A 17,840-nucleotide genomic window follows, 5' to 3' on the forward strand; every position below is an offset into this window, starting at 1 on the left:
GCGCACTGTACTGTACTGTATGCACTGAGGTCCTTTAATTGGCCATTTTGCGATCACCGCCGCCCGAGGTAGTCTATGACTATAGCTCTCTCCTCCCGCTTCTTCCTTTGGGAGAGAGAAATAACAAATATTCTTATCTTGAGGAGTCCCTGGGGACGGAAAGCGCTCTTGTGTACAAAATAATGTTTAGGCCTTCATTTGTCGGTACTGTCCAGTGTACAGTACCACTGTACGGTAGCAATAAAATCATACTCCAATCATACTGCACAAACCAACCTAGCAGCTTTGCAGTTCCAGTATACCCTCTTTCCGTCTGTCCTCTACCGTACCGCAGTCCGGGCTGTCAGTCTGTATGCCAGGACTAGTGTACACGTGACATACATACTGTACAGTACACTGAGTAGAGTCGTTGCCGAGCTGGACTGTACCGGACCGGACCAGACCCAGTTGGAAATTGAGTCTGTCCTCTAGCGTACCGTAGTCCGGGCTGTCAGTCTGTATGCCAGGACTAGTGTACACGTGACATACGTACTGTACAGTGTACACTGAGCACAGTCGTTGCCGAGCTGGACTGCACCGGACCGGATCGGACCCAGTTGGAAATTGAATTTTACTTGGTTTCTTGTTTCACTATAGACACAACAGACAAGCGAGTTTATGACGTAGGGAATGGTGCCGAAGTCAGATCGATAAGCCAGGACTGGAGAGAATTTTCTCTTCATTACAAGTCTCTAACTCCAATTACAAGAGACTCTATTGTAAAAAGATACAACTCCACACCTATTTCAAGTTGGTCCCACCTATATAGCACGCATAGAAGATTTCTGTATCTCTTATTGCCTTATCGAACTGACTATTGTACTGTCCACTAGTGTACAGTACAGTACAATACGAAAGCACCGTTTCATTGATTTCAATCCTTTCTGTTAGTATGGCTAGAAAGCCTATAATGAACCTGTCTTGTCTCTACACAGAACTACTGTAACATGGACTACTCTGGCTAGAGACGAGTATAGCGGTGCATCGAGTAGTGGATGACTATCCTTACTATGCAATATTACTTTTGAAGTCTTATTGTCAAACAACAAAAGTAAAATGAACTGATTCAACTTGGCCATCATGATGAATGATGGCCAAGCTTTTCCACCACAGTTTCCACTTTCCATAGTACAGTGTACAGTGTACAGGGCAAGACTGTCCACACTGTAGCATCCTATACTTTAGACTGTACATGACAAACAATGGAGGATTTAGGGCGTCGCCTTTGTGGGAGTGGCGTCAAGCGCGAAAACGATGATGATAGGTGGAAGTGGGCAAAATGGCAAGACTCCCTCGCACGACATGGACTACTCCCTGCAGTAGGGTGCAATATACAGTCTAGTATATGACATATATGTTATAGATAGACTGTACAGAGCAGCTGTGCAGCAAGCAGTTTGCAGTCACTGCCACACAAACAGTAGGCAGAAGAAAGCCAAATCACCTAGGCCAAAGGCGATCGGAACTTTTCTAGCCTAGGCCATCGAGTTGAGAAAAAAACATAGTCAACACTGTACAACTGAGTGTACAGTACATTGGCTTCAATCAGGCAACAATTTGTACTGTACTGTAGGCTGTAGACTACCATCTTCTGAAGCTTGACATACAGTATATTGTACTGTAGTACCGGTACACCATAGTGGTCGTAGACCTGGGTTCGGTTCGGTCCGGTTCAGACCGTTATCATCTATATATTAGTGGGGTAAAGCGAATTGGGTAAAACCCAAGCCTACTACCATTTGGATGGGAACAAAAAGAGTAGAGATAGAAGGAGTAAAATTGTCTCCAATTGGCAATAATATCCCCGTAGCAAGAGGCCGATTACAGCTGACCAATTAGTTATAAAATCATTTCTCATTTCTTTGCAGTCCATCCATTTCAACCACTTGCGATTGGTGGCTGATCCATCTTCACTTTGAGAGTGTGATCATAAAAAAGTCGTGCCATTCTTTTGCACTTAGAGGCAAACTTCTCCTCAACTGGTGGATTGACGAATGGTCGAAGTTGTAATGACTTCGTCAGATTCTGTAAGTTGCAATGGCTTCAACTAGAACGCATACCATGAAATGTCATCCTTTACAATCTTCGCTTAAATAGGACTTGTACAATTTCATCCATGAAAATCTTAGTGATAATGTTGATGTTGAAATGATTGATGATGTAGAAAGATGAAACAAAGGTGTTGAATCTCTGGAGAATGCATGTAGTGCTTCCTTCATTCTCTTCAACCTTAACCGTAGTAACGTAGTCTGCCTGCTTATGGCATGGCCTGCAATCCACTTTGTATATGATAAAGATAGTCCATCCCAAGAGACAGTAGCAGTGCCCTTTTGCATACAATCAAATCCAATCTTCAATGCCATCCACTCTCTCCAGGAAAGGAAGAATCGCTTACTCACATTCAAATGGAACGTAGTCAAGTTGGACATGACTCAAATGCAACTTTCCCCCCCCCCCTGCCAACTAAAGCTGTCATCAAGATTCAATTGTTCATACAGTGTAGCATATACTGCAGTCCTGTTCAAGACATCGATCGTCACCAATTCATCAACCTTTTTAGCATGGTGGTAAAAAGAAAAAAATTGCCAATTCCACTTAATGCCCTGTAGTGATCGGATTGCAACAGTGTTACCAATAACTTCTTACCTCTTAATCGATCGCCAAAGTATCCATTCTTGCTTCAGTAAGACATGATACTGTCGTGCTAAACTCTTGTCATCAATCCTGTACTATATCATAAAATCCGGAGAGGTTTATCCGCGCCTTTGATGATAAATCGAGCTACATGTCCATGCAATCTCATCCAACTGCATCCACGTGTACGTAGAATCATAAAATTCAATGCTATAACAATTCGTAAAGAGTATCATTTCGCCAGTATACATGGCATAACGCCATGCTATTACACCCTACGTTAAAAGCACACGATCAGAAAGCAGTTTGAATGTCGTCTTGCTCTTCCTACACCACACTATTTCGACCCGAATGACTATTGCCTAACCTTAACAAGAAGTACAATGTTATCATACGTAGTTCATGGCAAAGACTTGAGCATAAACACTCAATAAGAAGCGTCAGGACTGTAGGGTCTACTTATTCATAGCCCTCACTTACCAGTATATTAGTATTCATTAATGAACTCGTCATAAACGGATAATCCTATCTTGATCACTAGAAATTATCGCTGTACTGTAAACCAAGAGATTGCAATCATTTTCAACACAATGTGAACAAGGACGACATTCGGTAGGCCATAATGTCACTCAAAATAACAGTTATGATAGTAGTCTTGACATGACTATACCGCCTATTCATTATAAATTATGATCATCACTCCACTTCTACCTTCTTCATAACTTTATATATACAATACTGTAACATGTTTATGAATAACTGTAAACAGATCTTGCTGACGTTTCCACTCCAGTATTGATAGAATGGAAATGACTCATCCTATCTTGCTAATGTTTCTATTTTATACCGATGTACTAACTTGTTTATTACTATCCTATTAGAAAGCCCATCTCGATCCCGAGATAATATTCACGAAATTAGAAAAGATTGGTAGAGGTTCTTTTGGTGAAGTATATAAAGGGTAAGAAAATTCTCTCTTTTATAACATGACGTATCTTGTAAGGTAAATGAATAACAACACTACGCTTTTTATCGATGTACGCCTATACAGTGTTTAAAAGCAGTTGATAAACTACCATAACACAGGATACATCTACACTATCGCCATCGTGATATTTATCCACCGTCAAATAGCCAATGGATACACTACGATCCTACAGTCAATGATACATATTGATGATGTATGGATACTTGTGTTTACAAAGCCAGTTATAAATTATTATTGCAATGGACTAATTTTTTTATACTATATACCGACTCAAATAGTAGATGAATTGGATAAATTAAGGCAGTAGAGAATTCCCTGCGCGGTAATAATATCGATATTGATCCGTCTATTTAGCCTTAATTAGTATCAGTGCCAATGTTCAATATATACAACTTTTTCTTTGTATTGAGATATGTTTAGTGCGCTCGTTATGCTATTAAACCACCATTCATAAAAAGTATTTGCCGCAAGTTTAAAGCTGCAAAATGACGCAATAATTTGTCAAGCTAGCTACCAATCTATTGTCAGGCTTATAATTGTACATTAATTAATGTAATTGATAATTGCCTTTACTCATAGTCTACGTAGCATAAGATAGTTCGCTCAATGATGACAATGGATAATCCAAATTGATTGATGTGAAATTTTCTTATTATAAAATTGCAGTACAATCCAACGAGCTGACTTTCGTAACACTAATCGAAATCTCTGTGTATACTACTCTATTAAGCATTACGTAATTCTCTATCACTGCCATACAGTAAAACCTCTTGGATCAACAGTAATATCTGATTCCTACAGTTTTTATAGACTTTAAGTCAAGATTGCAATTAAGCAATAGGCAATGTGCCTTGACGATCCAGCTCTTACTGTTACTGATGATGTCTGCTCTATAACTATAGTAGGTAGAAAAGCGACTACCAAATAAGCTTTAGACAACCCATTTTCATTAACTTTCCATTATTATTGAATGGCGACGAATTTATACTCTCATAGTATCAACAGTACGAAAATACTATCCAAGTCTATCAAAATTGTAGGAGTCGGATATTACTGTTGATCCAACCCCTTTTATAGATTAGTTGACTATAAAGTTAGGATACATTCATAAGTCACATTGGATATGTTCCTTTTTACTTTAAACGATTGGGCCCGTAAATGCACTAATGTCATGCTTGGGTACTTCATTTCACTACTGGTACGCGTTGCTATTTTTTTACGCTCAATCTTTCTTATGTGATTTATTAGGTAATCAATACACAGTATTGCCACGACAGTGTGTACTATAGTGTATTTGTGAAACAATTTTAGATGCTTGTTGCTAAAGTAACAAACATGTATTTGCTCAACAACCGTAGACGACTTGTGCTAAGTTAAGTAATCAACATGCACAGTGCAATACCTAGATAAGTGATGCGATGAAATAACTTCTACTGTACTGTAATTTATACTACTATCATCAAGATAGCTATTATTGGCTTATATTAGCAAACATTACAGCATACAATTAGTATCGTAAAAGTGGCTGCAAGATATCGACAGTTCGATAAATTAATACTTAAAAATACACCAATAGTATTATATCGGAGACTTTTAAGAGAAAATTTCTCTGACAAATCCCTGATTTATATTATGACGGGCATGGAATTAATAAATATGACATCGGTAACAATAGACCCTACTACCGAGACTTTGTTGATTTGTGATGACAAAAGTTCTTTTATTATACCTATTACGTATGGTAGCAAAAACTCTACATATTCTTTGCATTGTCAATATTTTAGTATAGACAATCGCACAAATGACATCGTTGCTATCAAGATTATTGACTTGGAAGATGCGGAAGATGAAATCGAAGACATACAACAAGAGATCACTGTTCTTTCGCAATGTGACAGCAACTTTGTAACGAAATATTTCGGTTCCTATCTCAAGGTTTGCAGTATAAACTTATTCATTTATTTATTCAATTTATAATTCACTGTTAGAAGATATACATGTACCTGTATTCATTGAGATCAAAATCAAGTAACAGCAATATAATCAGCATTGTACTATTAACATTTATTCATCCAAGGTCAATGACATAAATAGAGCACCTGCCGATAGGTGATGCTTACAATCTACTACAGACAGCTTTATATAATACAGTATCTCTATTAATTCTGGTAATCAAAGTAGTCATGCATCTACGTAGAATGTTAGATCGAACGAAATGGATGTGATCAATCCATGTCATGTAGTGATAAATAACCATCATTCTCTGTATTATAATACAGAGAATTGAAGATAACGTAGTAATTATAAGAAGGTAATAACATGCGAATACTATAATGTTGCGTGATTGAAATGCGAAGGGCATTTCCAATTTTAATCCTATTAGCTTATGCAGTATGTTCAGGCAGTTGATGTCCTATTTATGAAGTAATATCACAAGTTATTAATCTACATCGATCGTTGATAACCCTTTGCATAACCGATATCATTCACTACCTGATTTTGTTTTATTTTTTATTCGCAATTACTATTAATGCATGTTGTTATACGGCTATTGATGTACCTAGTAGCACAAATGCAGTACGTATCTTGATGATATACCAAAAGCATAATAGATAATTTTTGTGCATTGTACGTAATTTATGCTCTATTACGATACTCCTGTTAGCTATTAATCGTTATACCTATGATATTGTATAGATTTTGCTTATGATTGTCCTCTGATGATAGAAGACTGTACAGCATATTTGTTACTATTCATTTTAATTGTATTATACTACTTAATTTAGGGTACCAAATTATGGATTATAATGGAGTACTTAGGCGGTGGTTCTGCTTTAGATATGGTAATACAATTAGTTCGATTAATTATATGCGCAAAATATAATTACTGCTGTAGCGGCTACTCATTAACCATGAACTACTTAATTGCTAGCGATTATATAGTTAGCCGCTTTACAAAGTGGGAATCATTTCTTGCTCACATGTTTGTTCTGCGTTTAGATGAAAGCTGGTTCTCTCGAAGAAACTTATATAGCATCGATCCTACGTGAAATACTTAAAGGTTTAGACTATTTACATTGCGAAAAGAAGCTTCATCGAGACATTAAAGGTTAATTTATAGGCTCTCTTATACGATCGTTTAATCTGTTAAATACGAATCTTCGTTAAAAACTAAACTGATATATATATATATATATATATATAGTTAGTAAACGAGTCTTACACTTGAAAGATACTTTTATAAGTTAAATTTTTCTACTTTGAGAAAGTTTTGATAGTATCTAGTGGGTAAAATTGTTTAGTATGCTGTAATCGCTTTTAAATAGAGCGAATATAAAATTTTACATTAAGTAGATTTATAGTGATTTACTGACTACACAAGAGAGCTTACTTGTTTCTTATTGTATCACCTGATTGATAAGCGACTTAGTATTTTCTATGTGATATTTTACTTTAGCCGCCAATGTACTTATGTCCGAAAGCGGCGAAGTCAAATTAGCAGATTTTGGTGTTGCTGGTCAACTAACTGATACCATGACAAAACGGAGCACGTTTGTTGGTACTCCATTTTGGATGGCGCCTGAAGTCATCAAGCAGTCCTCGTACGATTCTAAGGTGAAATTTGGCAGCTTTTTACTGCAATTGGCCTGTAGATTGTAATACTACATTTACAGTGAATGGTATCTCATGCTTTTTTAACTCCTTATAGGCGGATATCTGGTCTCTAGGTATCACTGCTATTGAATTGGCAAACGGAGAGCCACCACACTCAGAGTTGCATCCGATGAAAGTCTTATTCTTGATACCGAAGCATAATCCTCCAGAATTGGAAGGAAATTACTCAAAAACTTTTAAGGAATTTGTAGCTGCCTGCCTAAACAAAGATCCAGCTGATGTAAGTGATTCTATATAGCTTGAGGACCTTGCTTGAACTTGCATATGATCATCCTTATATAGTAATACAAAATTACTACAGCACAGTTATTTGATTCTTATGATTGATAGCGGCCTACTGCTAAAGAACTTTTAAGACATAAATTTATTAAAAGCGGCAAAAAAGTATCTCATCTGGTTGAGCTCGTTGACAGGTACAAAAGATGGAGAGCAGACGGAGGAGATACCAGTAGCTCTGAAGATGATGCTGAGCCGTGAGTTATTTTGGACTATTTTACTTTGTATATATCTAGAATATGTTACTATCGGAGGCATAGCTTTATTCAGTATTGAACGACTATTTTATGGATGTATGATAGTAATGAGGATGGGGATGATGTTGAAGAGTGGAATTTTGGAACTGTTAAAACCCAACGTACTGTTAATAATGACGCCACTCAAGCCGCTGCGGTTATACGTGGCTTGTCCCTTGAACCTAAAAAGAAGGTATATCTTTATTATAAATATTCATCCAGTATAATGAAAGATCTATCATGAGATTAATAAACATAATGCGATAATCTGATTTATTTTCAGGCCTCAGTTCGATTAGACTCTATTGTTATGCCTGTTTTACAGGAGGTGTGTTTATGCTTTTAGAATTTGGAATAAAATCATTATAATATCTACGCTACATTTCAACTATTCTTATATTTCTTTTCCCTATTTAGCTCAAAGACAAATATGCATTACAAAGTGGCACCATTGAGACCTTAAAGGCAGGATTTCGTGAAGCTGAAGCGGCTACTTGCGGTATAACTGATCAATTTATAGAAAGAATTCTTGTAAGAGTTGGACGGTAATTGGAAACATCATTTGGAAAATTTAATAAGAAACTGATATGCTACTTGAAGTTTTGTCTTTACCAATGTAAATATATCTATCAATTAAATTATTATATAGCCCTTGACCGGATGAATGTTTTAAAGGAAGACACACCAAATGCATCATCGTTGGATAGCTACTCACGCTCATTTTATTTGACAAGTTTATTATATACTGTACATAAAAATTGGACACTTCCTCTCTTTGATAATTGCTGAATCATAATTAAGTATGTGCTACACTATTAAAGAATTATAACATGTTATAACTATAATCACTGGTTATAATACCAATTTTTACGATTGGGGTAAGCACCTGCTGTCTATAGTTAATATGTCTGTATCTTAATTATACTGTATTAAACAACATTACATACGGCAGTTTTCTAAAAGATTATAATTGCACTCGTTTGCAATCAAAACTTAAAATTTTTCTACCCAATTCTCAATTAGGCTGATATTTTGTAGAGAAATTTTGGGATTAGTAAATTATTTGTTACATTTATCAGATTGGATTGATGTCTCTTCTAGTTGACTATTATTAGACTTGTTACTCATCACATTAAAGTCTTAATGTCTAATACAACACATGGCATATCGCTACCATGAATAGTCTTGATCACTATGACTATGTTCCTCTTTTGTATTCGCTCTTAAGTATATTCGGTAAATGATAACTAAAGATTTCTATTTATCTAATGGTAATCCATTCATAGTAATCTATAAAATGGACTAGCAAGCGAATTTTTGAGCATTGTACCTGTTATAATGAGAACTGTGTAGCCTAATTGGGAACCTTCATGTTCAGCACAATTTTACCCCACTTGATTTTAGATAACGCAATCAAGACTCTCAATCGAGCTTTTAAAAGTATAAATCTCTTAATACGAATTTTCACCGAGAATCATAGCTTATGTTCACGCAAACTACGCAGATAGAAGAACAGCATAGAAAATAAAAATCTTGCTGAATTTACGGCACTGTATGTTAACTAGAACATTGATACTTTCGAAGCTGTTAATACTAAGGTGACCCAATTTTTAACAGAGAATAATGCTGTTACTGATAGCAGTCAGCTCGAAAGACGATTACTTTAGGATTGTACAGTACATTAGTTATCATAGCGAATTTCATCAATTGCGTTGTGCTATAAATACTAGCTTAAAAAATTTGATTTAACAAAGACTATTGTGCAAGCGCTGCGGTATGCCTAGTATCGTAGTAGGCGATATACATTTTTGAATGAAAAGATAAGTACAATGGCACCATCTATAAAATATGTCGGTAAACACATGACAGATTTACCGCTGCTTGAAGTAGTAACTTTATTGTAAATAGTAACAATGTACTGTAAATATCATCCGTAAGACGTTTACCAATAGTGTAGGTAAATTGAAAGTCTTCGTATCGAGCTGGGTGCAATAAAAATAGTTTGATATATACATGTATACATACATATATTATACACAGTACACGAGTATATTCGTATATATTGTATGACTTCGATTAACCTTGTTTCTAGATTGCAGCTGCTAAGTGCAAATTAATTTAGTACGTATAGTTATAATGAACTCGCTTAACTTATTTTTCATTATATAATGTCCTATGATAAATGTAATTGTATACTATCACGCGTTGCGATATGCCGAAAGATTTAGTAGAAAGTAAATTCTAACATAAATACTGTACGTGTATAAACATACCGTACAAGCAGAGTCCTGACTAGTAAAACTGACTAAATTCACTAAAAATAGTTAGCGATGTAAACGATATAGATAAGTAGAGCATGGACTCCCGTAAGTAATAGAGGGTGCAATTAAATAAAGAATAGATAGTATTTCCCCTACTTGCGTAAGATGAAGTAAAGGTGCAGTTTTTAATTCACAGATATAACAATATCATCAAAAATAAATTCGTTTTAGAATGCCATCGATAAAATAAAGATAAGAAGCAAGTTGATCTCGATGTACAAGTTTGTTAAGGCGTATTTCAAACGAATTAACTTATAATTATATCCAGTATTTCATAATAACTTGAGATCGTATTACCATAAATGTAACACAGTATACATGGATTGGACGTTAATACAGAAACTGATACTTAATTACGCTATTACCATCTGAAAAGCAATCATTTGAAAAAATTGCTAGTATCAGATATGATACGCACAGGATCTACAGTAGTGAGATAAAGTATACCTGAACAGGCACTATGGCGTATACTTACAAGTCGCTATGAGTTACTTTTTATTACTTTCATTGCAACATCTTTTTGTCGAGTTAAGAATAAGATTCCATATATATACTTACGTATACTATATATACACAATGGGAGAACAACTATACAGGGTAACTATCTAGACAAAATAACTAAATAGTTATCATCTATGATCTAGTGCAAAAATGATATTGGCAGTAAGCCGATATACAGAATAAATAGAATAAGCCGAAATTTGTTACTATTGCAGTAGCCATCAGTAAGCGTTTTACAGTGAGAATAAGCAATATCTCCGCGATAATATCAACCTTTTAGGAGTTCTCTCCACTGAATACAGCTCCAATTCTTCTACAGCGTTTATAATCTGATATTGGAAAGTAATCGATGGATAGTCTGGAAGCGTTAAGATTAATGCTGGACGATGTAGTCACGACGCGTACTATTAGTATTGTAATTTATATGTACATACAGTACATCGATTTTATTAATCTTTCAAAGACCTGATAAAAAATTGTTTGATGATCGATCGTATTTATTTTTAGGGATTATTACCTTGATATTAATTTTGCCTTATTTTTATATGTCCTATTCGTATGCCGTATATATATCGTTAAAAAAAATTGAACTAAATATCCAATATACCACAAGACCAGTAGTAAGATAATGTCTATCTAAAGCTATTCGAAGACAGGGGCGTCCTTCAATATTTACATTAACGAGTTGCATTGATTATTGCTTTGAGTGAATTCCATCTACGTTTAAACAACTTTAACGCGTAGTTATATAATTGTATATCCATAGAATTAATTTCTCGTATTTTATGTATAATCTCAGGGCTTAACTTATATAATACTTCAGAAGCATATGTTTGATTGAAATCATATTGCATGAATGGTTGAATAAACTTCAATCCAAATCTGTGCTCGAACATTACCTGATTCTCACGTTGATACTCAATTAGGCCAAAGTAGGCCATTCGTTTCAAATTGAACTTAGCACTATTTAAAAGTATCCTGTTACGTTGCTGCAGCGACATAGAACTATTTTCATAACAATTGACCAATCGAAGATCAGCTAACATTCTGGTTTGGCGATTATTAGCTAAATTATATTTACAAGCGATAAAATCCTTCAAGGTAACATAATTCCAGTTACTACCGTTATAACATGGTGGTAATTCCTTCACGGTTGGCAATCTGCCATTACATTTGTGGCGCGATTTCTTCCATGTAGCACCTCTTGTGACATGTTGATATTCACTAAGATATCGATTGATAGGATTGCGCAATTCTGTTATAAAGTGATATCTTCGATTTGAAATTTTATGACTACGATTATTATCGAATTTTCGAAAATAATGAGGCAAGCATTCCATTAATTCAGTATAGTCGGCATGAAGTCCACATTTCCAACCAGTCGAATAGCGTGAAAATAGCCAAATATCGGTTGAATTAGGTCGATGGCATTGGCAACGTAATTTAGATCTCTTTTTGAGTTTGCCTTTTTTATTTCTATTGCTGGCATTTTGTTTCTTACCCCCTTGACAATTGCAAGGCTGTTTCAATGACAGGTTTTGTACTAAATGTCGACCAAATGTGGTACCTCCAGTTTTCTGAATATGTAAAAAAACAATGACATCGCTATCACTGATATTAAAGGTTAAATTGTTATTCCAGAAATCGGTTGAAATATCTTCTGTCCGATCATCTTGGTCATTACTTGCTAGTGCGGTTGATAAGACAGCTTTTAAAGTAAGCCGATGATGCCATTCTGGCGCTACCATTAATCGACGATCGACAACAAAGCGATAAAAAAGTAAAATACTGAATCCAATGACTAGTAAAAACAAGAAGCTCCTGTTTAGCGCTTTCCTGGCCATCGAATCATTACCGTTGCGTACTGCTGTAAAGTGCTGACCCGTTAATAACGGTAAAATCACCAGCTAGACGCTTGTGAAATTCAACTAAAGATACTCGCAATTGGATAAAATTGCCTCACTTGACCAAAACCAAGGGTTACACTAGGATGTTGTTAAGAATGAATCAAGAGAGCGCTCTATCCTATTCCACAACAACAACAACAACTAAAATCGCGGGTTTGAAGTGATTTTTTAAAGCAAAGAGATGAAAAATTGATTAATTAACGGATGGATGCCTATTCAATTGGACACTATGTACAAGGCAGCAACGGTTATCCTCCAATGCTGTCCAATGTCGTCGTCAGTAGTTTTACTGGACCGTAAGCAATTTTCCAGTGTCGATGTCACTGGTTTTCCATGAGGAGTATTGTACTCCAGCGACACATACTAGAAATAACAAGTTTATGAAGTAATTTTTTCCCTTGACAAGAAAATAGATTCAGCTAAGTGGATTGGAAGAAAAGAGCTGAAAGAAGAATGGAATGTAGCATGGAAGCAATAGCGAATTTCAATGAATTTCAAGGCTAAAAGATTGATGGATATCCAATATGGTGTGGATCAGTTAGTTTGGTGAATTGCAATCCTCAGTAAGATATTATTCGTCTTACTGTCGCACGCCAGTAATAATGAGCAGGTAGTGTCTTGCACTGTTGCCGTGATTACTTGTTATCCCTACACAATAACAATCCTTATTTCATTCTACATAATCATATTGCAGCTTCAAGGATGCTATGCCATCTATTTCTCTTGAATAAATACAACCTTTTCAATCACGATCAATTTCACTAATGACTGCTAATTAATTGATTGGCGTAGCTGCTTGTATTATTGAACGGAATCGATTTGACGATCAAGGGCAGCAACAGTGTTAAGAGAAATTGAATTTCTTCAACGCTCAATCATTTCATACCATTCAGTCGAGTTGAATAGGCCAGTATGAGACACTGCGGTACGCTTGTCCGTCTCCACCTCCTTGCGATTGCCTCCTGGACAACTGGACACATGGACATGCGTGTCCAAGCATGGGCAGTAGCATTGATTTCTTGTTGGAGTGTTGAATATGGCTACACAAACACTCGCCCGTGTCGAGTCTAATCTAGAGTACAGCGCATGACACCCTGATAGTGTATTGTATCGGTTACGAGCTGGCGGGCCAAGCCCCTTCATCTGCAAGTGCGTACAGTACACTAGTGACCTTTTTCAGAGTCTCTACTGTACACTGTACACTCTGAGTGTACGTGCAGTGTCCTGCAGAAGGCGTTGGCTGTGTTAGGGTTAGGGACAGACAGACACTTTCCACAGTGACAGGATACTGTACTTGTACTGATTACAAAAAATGATGTCACCCATGGCGATCGACTTATGACTGTAGACGCCACCCAGTCGACATGATTTTTGCCAGCAATGCTTGAATTGCAATCCCTGCTTCTTCCATACAGTATACAGTACAGTAATGTACAGTATACTCCTTTTACTTCTATGGTATGCAGTAGAATGTGCCAGCAAAAATAGTGTCGTCACGACCTCTAGCCTACAGTACAAAGGCATCGCCAGGGTGACATCATTTCAAGCACTACACATACTGTACTGTACATGTACACTGTAGTTTCCAGACGGACTTTTTCAATCCCGTTCTGGACACGACTGTACTGTGCTCAGTGTATTCGCCTCTCCAGCTAGCCACCATAGTAGTTACTATACCGTCTTACCATCTCATCCAGACTTTTAAGAACAAGTCCATCCTCTTGAAGCGAAAAATAGCCGTTGTCTCGATTGTCTGTGAGAGGAGCTAACGTACTGGCTCCTGGCGTTTCAAGTTTCACAAGGAGAGTAGACGGCATTGCTTGGGCGAAAATTGAACTTGGGTTGAATTTATAGCGATCATTCTAGCGCTGACAAACTGACCATCTACATTAACTCATGTCGAACGAAGAAAAAAGCAAAGGTCATGGCCGATCGCCGGCGACAAAAGGAAGCTCTGGTGAAGAAAAGAAGACACTTGGCACTCGAATTGCCAACTTTTTCAATCCTAAAGATCGACAAGATAGTAAGTTCAACCATTTCAATGAAATGCCATTTGTAATAATATACTATACTATTGGATAGGGCTATCAAGCATTGATAAATGGAGTTTTATTGGATCAATAGAGAGATCTGTTACGGCTTGTAAATGATGTTATTACCATGAAGGATCGTCTTGCCTTGGATTTAACTCAATGATATTGTCGTAGGTGGTAAAAAAAATAAATTGAACATCTCGTATCCATCGAAATTCGAACATACAGTCCATGTTACTTTCGATCCTACCACTGGCCAATTCATAGTAAGTCTTGATCATTCCAATTTGAATACAACCATTTTCTTATACATGATACATCATCTCTTGAAAGAATAGAAGATTTAAAATCCAACTACTGTAGTACAGCCACAGTCATTTGATACGTCTACCTACTCAGGCGTTCTACACTATAGTCATACGCCAACCTAGTCGACATGTTTTATCGCTAGGGTAGTTGTATGGCGATGACTGAAAATGTACAAACTACATCTTATTATTCTACTTTGTTGGCTAAAGTAATAGTATACTGTACATGTGTAAATATTGCCGGACGAAGTAGTGCGGTTCACCTAAACTCATTAGGCCACAATAATTTTACGCTAATAGCTGCCGTACTACCAATATGACATCAACCGTACTAATACTTACAATCGAATATTGCAGTAACTTCTTCATCGACTATGTTACTTACAGCTGTCATAGCCAGTAGCATAATACATCATACCATAAACCTTCGCTTATGTAGTTTATTACTGACATAGTTTTGGGTATTTTTGTTAAACGTTTCCATTCTCTTGCTATATATTTCCGGCCAGGCCTGTGCTGTACATACATTGGTACAACCCAATCTTATTGTTTTGCTAAACGCTTCATCATCAAAAGGGGGATAACCGCAGACAATGTGAATCACTACTACTTTATTACTTGCTCGTTAGCCATCAGATTCATCACTAGTTATCAGCATCATCATTTCATGGACTTACTATGAGTGATCTGTAACGAAATTTTGATTATTCTAATGCGTAGATAATGCTATCAACCTATACTGTACAGTGTATAGTATAGCGACCATAGTCTCAATATCCACTTCTACTAGCAATCATTTTCTGCAGCCACAGTAATAATAACGTTTTAATATTGATGATGTACAGTAATTAGTGGCATAACAGTGTGATACAATTCATTCATCATCCTAACTCACAAGAGGAGCCTGCAAAAAGATCACAACTCATCGATCTTTTCATCTGTACAATATACGTACTGTTCGAGAATTGATTCTTATCGTAGTTCATAATAATCATTTTTACTTTGGACACCCAGAGAATATTTTACGTTGGGTATAAAATTAAGCAAACGAATGAACTAATTGAATATACGATACAATACATTACAAATTAAATAAGTTAATATGATAACCTTCAGCAAACAGGGATTGCTGTAAGCTGCCCTTTAGTCGTATACGTAACTAGTTCAAATCTTGACTGCACCTTATTAGTAGCTACGTTGTTTTGGAGCACTCCGTGTCGATTTAATGAAGATGAATTGAATTTAGAACAAAGATGGTAGAGGCCCCTCGTTAAAGTCTTCTCCCCCACACGCACAGTATACTGTATCTACTTTATTTTTATATGAATCGTGCACTAAAGTAGCTAATCCATTGCGAAATTGGACACATAATAACTTCATTCCATGATGGTGTTTACAAATGAAAGGTTGTATACAATTTTAAAATGTCAAGAGAACAGTAGCCATTAGTAGTACCATAAGATAGGAACAGAAACTTTTGCAGTTTGCGGCACAGTATCATCCGTCGTTTGCCATGAGTTCTTGGAAAGTACCATGCCATTGAACCAAATGGACCATGGTTAGTTGAGGTGTCTGTCTGTACGCACGTATGTGTCCTACAGTGCAAGTTCATGTTACAATAACTACTATACCGTTTTGTACTCTAGCATCGAAATGGAAACGAACCAATCACATTGCTGTACCGATGCACGTGCATCACCATCTACAGTGTACAGTACTATTGTAGCAGTGATTCATCAAGGAGTAAGAATCACTGGCTAGCTTGGCCTTTTTTGGTCATACCGTACAGTAATTTTACAGTCAATGAATGACTCATGATTGAGTCATAAACTGATGACTCACAGCAGTTGTACTGTGAGATCTGCGTTGCGAAACCATTGACTTTCGCTCTCTTTCTTTCTTGTACCTACAGTAGTCCCTGCAAAAATTGCACCATCGATTTACCTCGATGATAATTGTTACGCAATATTGAAATTGAATGGGAATATACAAAACGTACATCTGTATACTAAGTGCTAGATTTACAAGGCTTTAAGCAGTGTCGGCAATATTGCAGGCCAAAGACAAGGAGTAGTACTGTACTCCAATTGCAAAGCACAACTCTAGCCTTGTCTCACATGCGTCGATATCATACTTGAAATGAAACCTAATATTGATACTGATAGCATATTAGAAGGATGTTCATCAAATGGTATTCTTTACAAGGCTGTAATATAGAGTACTGTACACTGTATAGCATCCATAGTCCTACAGTATATTCGATAGTACACCTCGAAGGTACTTTCAATGATAAATACAGTACTGTACTTCTCTGACATAGAGTCTAATCGAACAACAACATCATAGCAATGTTTTCAAGTTAAGAGCTAAAATCGTGTTATCTTAATAAAAGTCACATTGTCTACAAAGTTGAAAGAGTCGGATATCGACAATACCAGTACAGTACTTTATATTGATCCTTCATACATCATCTGGCTGTATCGTATTATTCTACACATATCCATCGACACAATAGAAAATTCTATGTATACTTGCTGAATAGTTTCCTACTAAGAAAAACATCATAATTGCTTCAAATTATCTTTCAAAAGAAAAATAGTATTAAATGAGTACACAATGAAAGTAGAATTGGTAAAAATCTTTGCAATTGGAGCTAATTAGAAAAGTACAACCTTTTAATCTATTGCGGCACAATACATCTAAATCTTTAGACCCTCTGAACTCACAGAGGCCTCTACATTTTGATGACGCCATCGTAACAGCGATTGTTGATTTATTGTAGACGTGATAAATATCGAATATCACTTTACTATATAGAACAGTAGACTTGTTGATATCTGGCATTTTATTAGTTACGTAGTTAGTATGACTTATTAGGTGATCAATGAATTCGGTTTGCATCACTTTGTGCACCTTTAGGGT

At 36.3% G+C, this 17,840-nt stretch overlaps 2 protein-coding genes across 2 annotated transcripts; one reads left to right on the forward strand and one right to left on the reverse strand.

Moving 5' to 3' along the window:
• Positions 1 to 2,935: 2,935 nt before the first annotated feature.
• TRIADDRAFT_49722 (uncharacterized protein) lies at positions 2,936 to 8,397 on the forward strand (the record flags this gene model as incomplete). Its single annotated transcript, XM_002108056.1, has 11 exons — positions 2,936 to 2,977; positions 3,555 to 3,634; positions 5,446 to 5,596; positions 6,448 to 6,504; positions 6,662 to 6,770; positions 7,119 to 7,276; positions 7,371 to 7,556; positions 7,667 to 7,809; positions 7,915 to 8,041; positions 8,132 to 8,176; positions 8,266 to 8,397. The coding sequence occupies 11 exons, from the start codon at positions 2,936 to 2,938 to the stop codon at positions 8,395 to 8,397; spliced, it is 1,230 nt and encodes a 409-aa protein (XP_002108092.1).
• Positions 8,398 to 11,347: 2,950 nt separating this feature from the next.
• TRIADDRAFT_19920 (uncharacterized protein) lies at positions 11,348 to 12,418 on the reverse strand (the record flags this gene model as incomplete). The annotated part of the gene is made up of 1 exon (XM_002108794.1): positions 11,348 to 12,418. The coding sequence occupies one exon, from the start codon at positions 12,416 to 12,418 to the stop codon at positions 11,348 to 11,350; it is 1,071 nt and encodes a 356-aa protein (XP_002108830.1).
• Positions 12,419 to 17,840: the final 5,422 nt, after the last annotated feature.

Source organism: Trichoplax adhaerens, genomic scaffold, assembly GCF_000150275.1.
Source record: "Trichoplax adhaerens TRIADscaffold_1 genomic scaffold, whole genome shotgun sequence".
Lineage (NCBI taxonomy): Eukaryota > Metazoa > Placozoa > Uniplacotomia > Trichoplacea > Trichoplacidae > Trichoplax > Trichoplax adhaerens.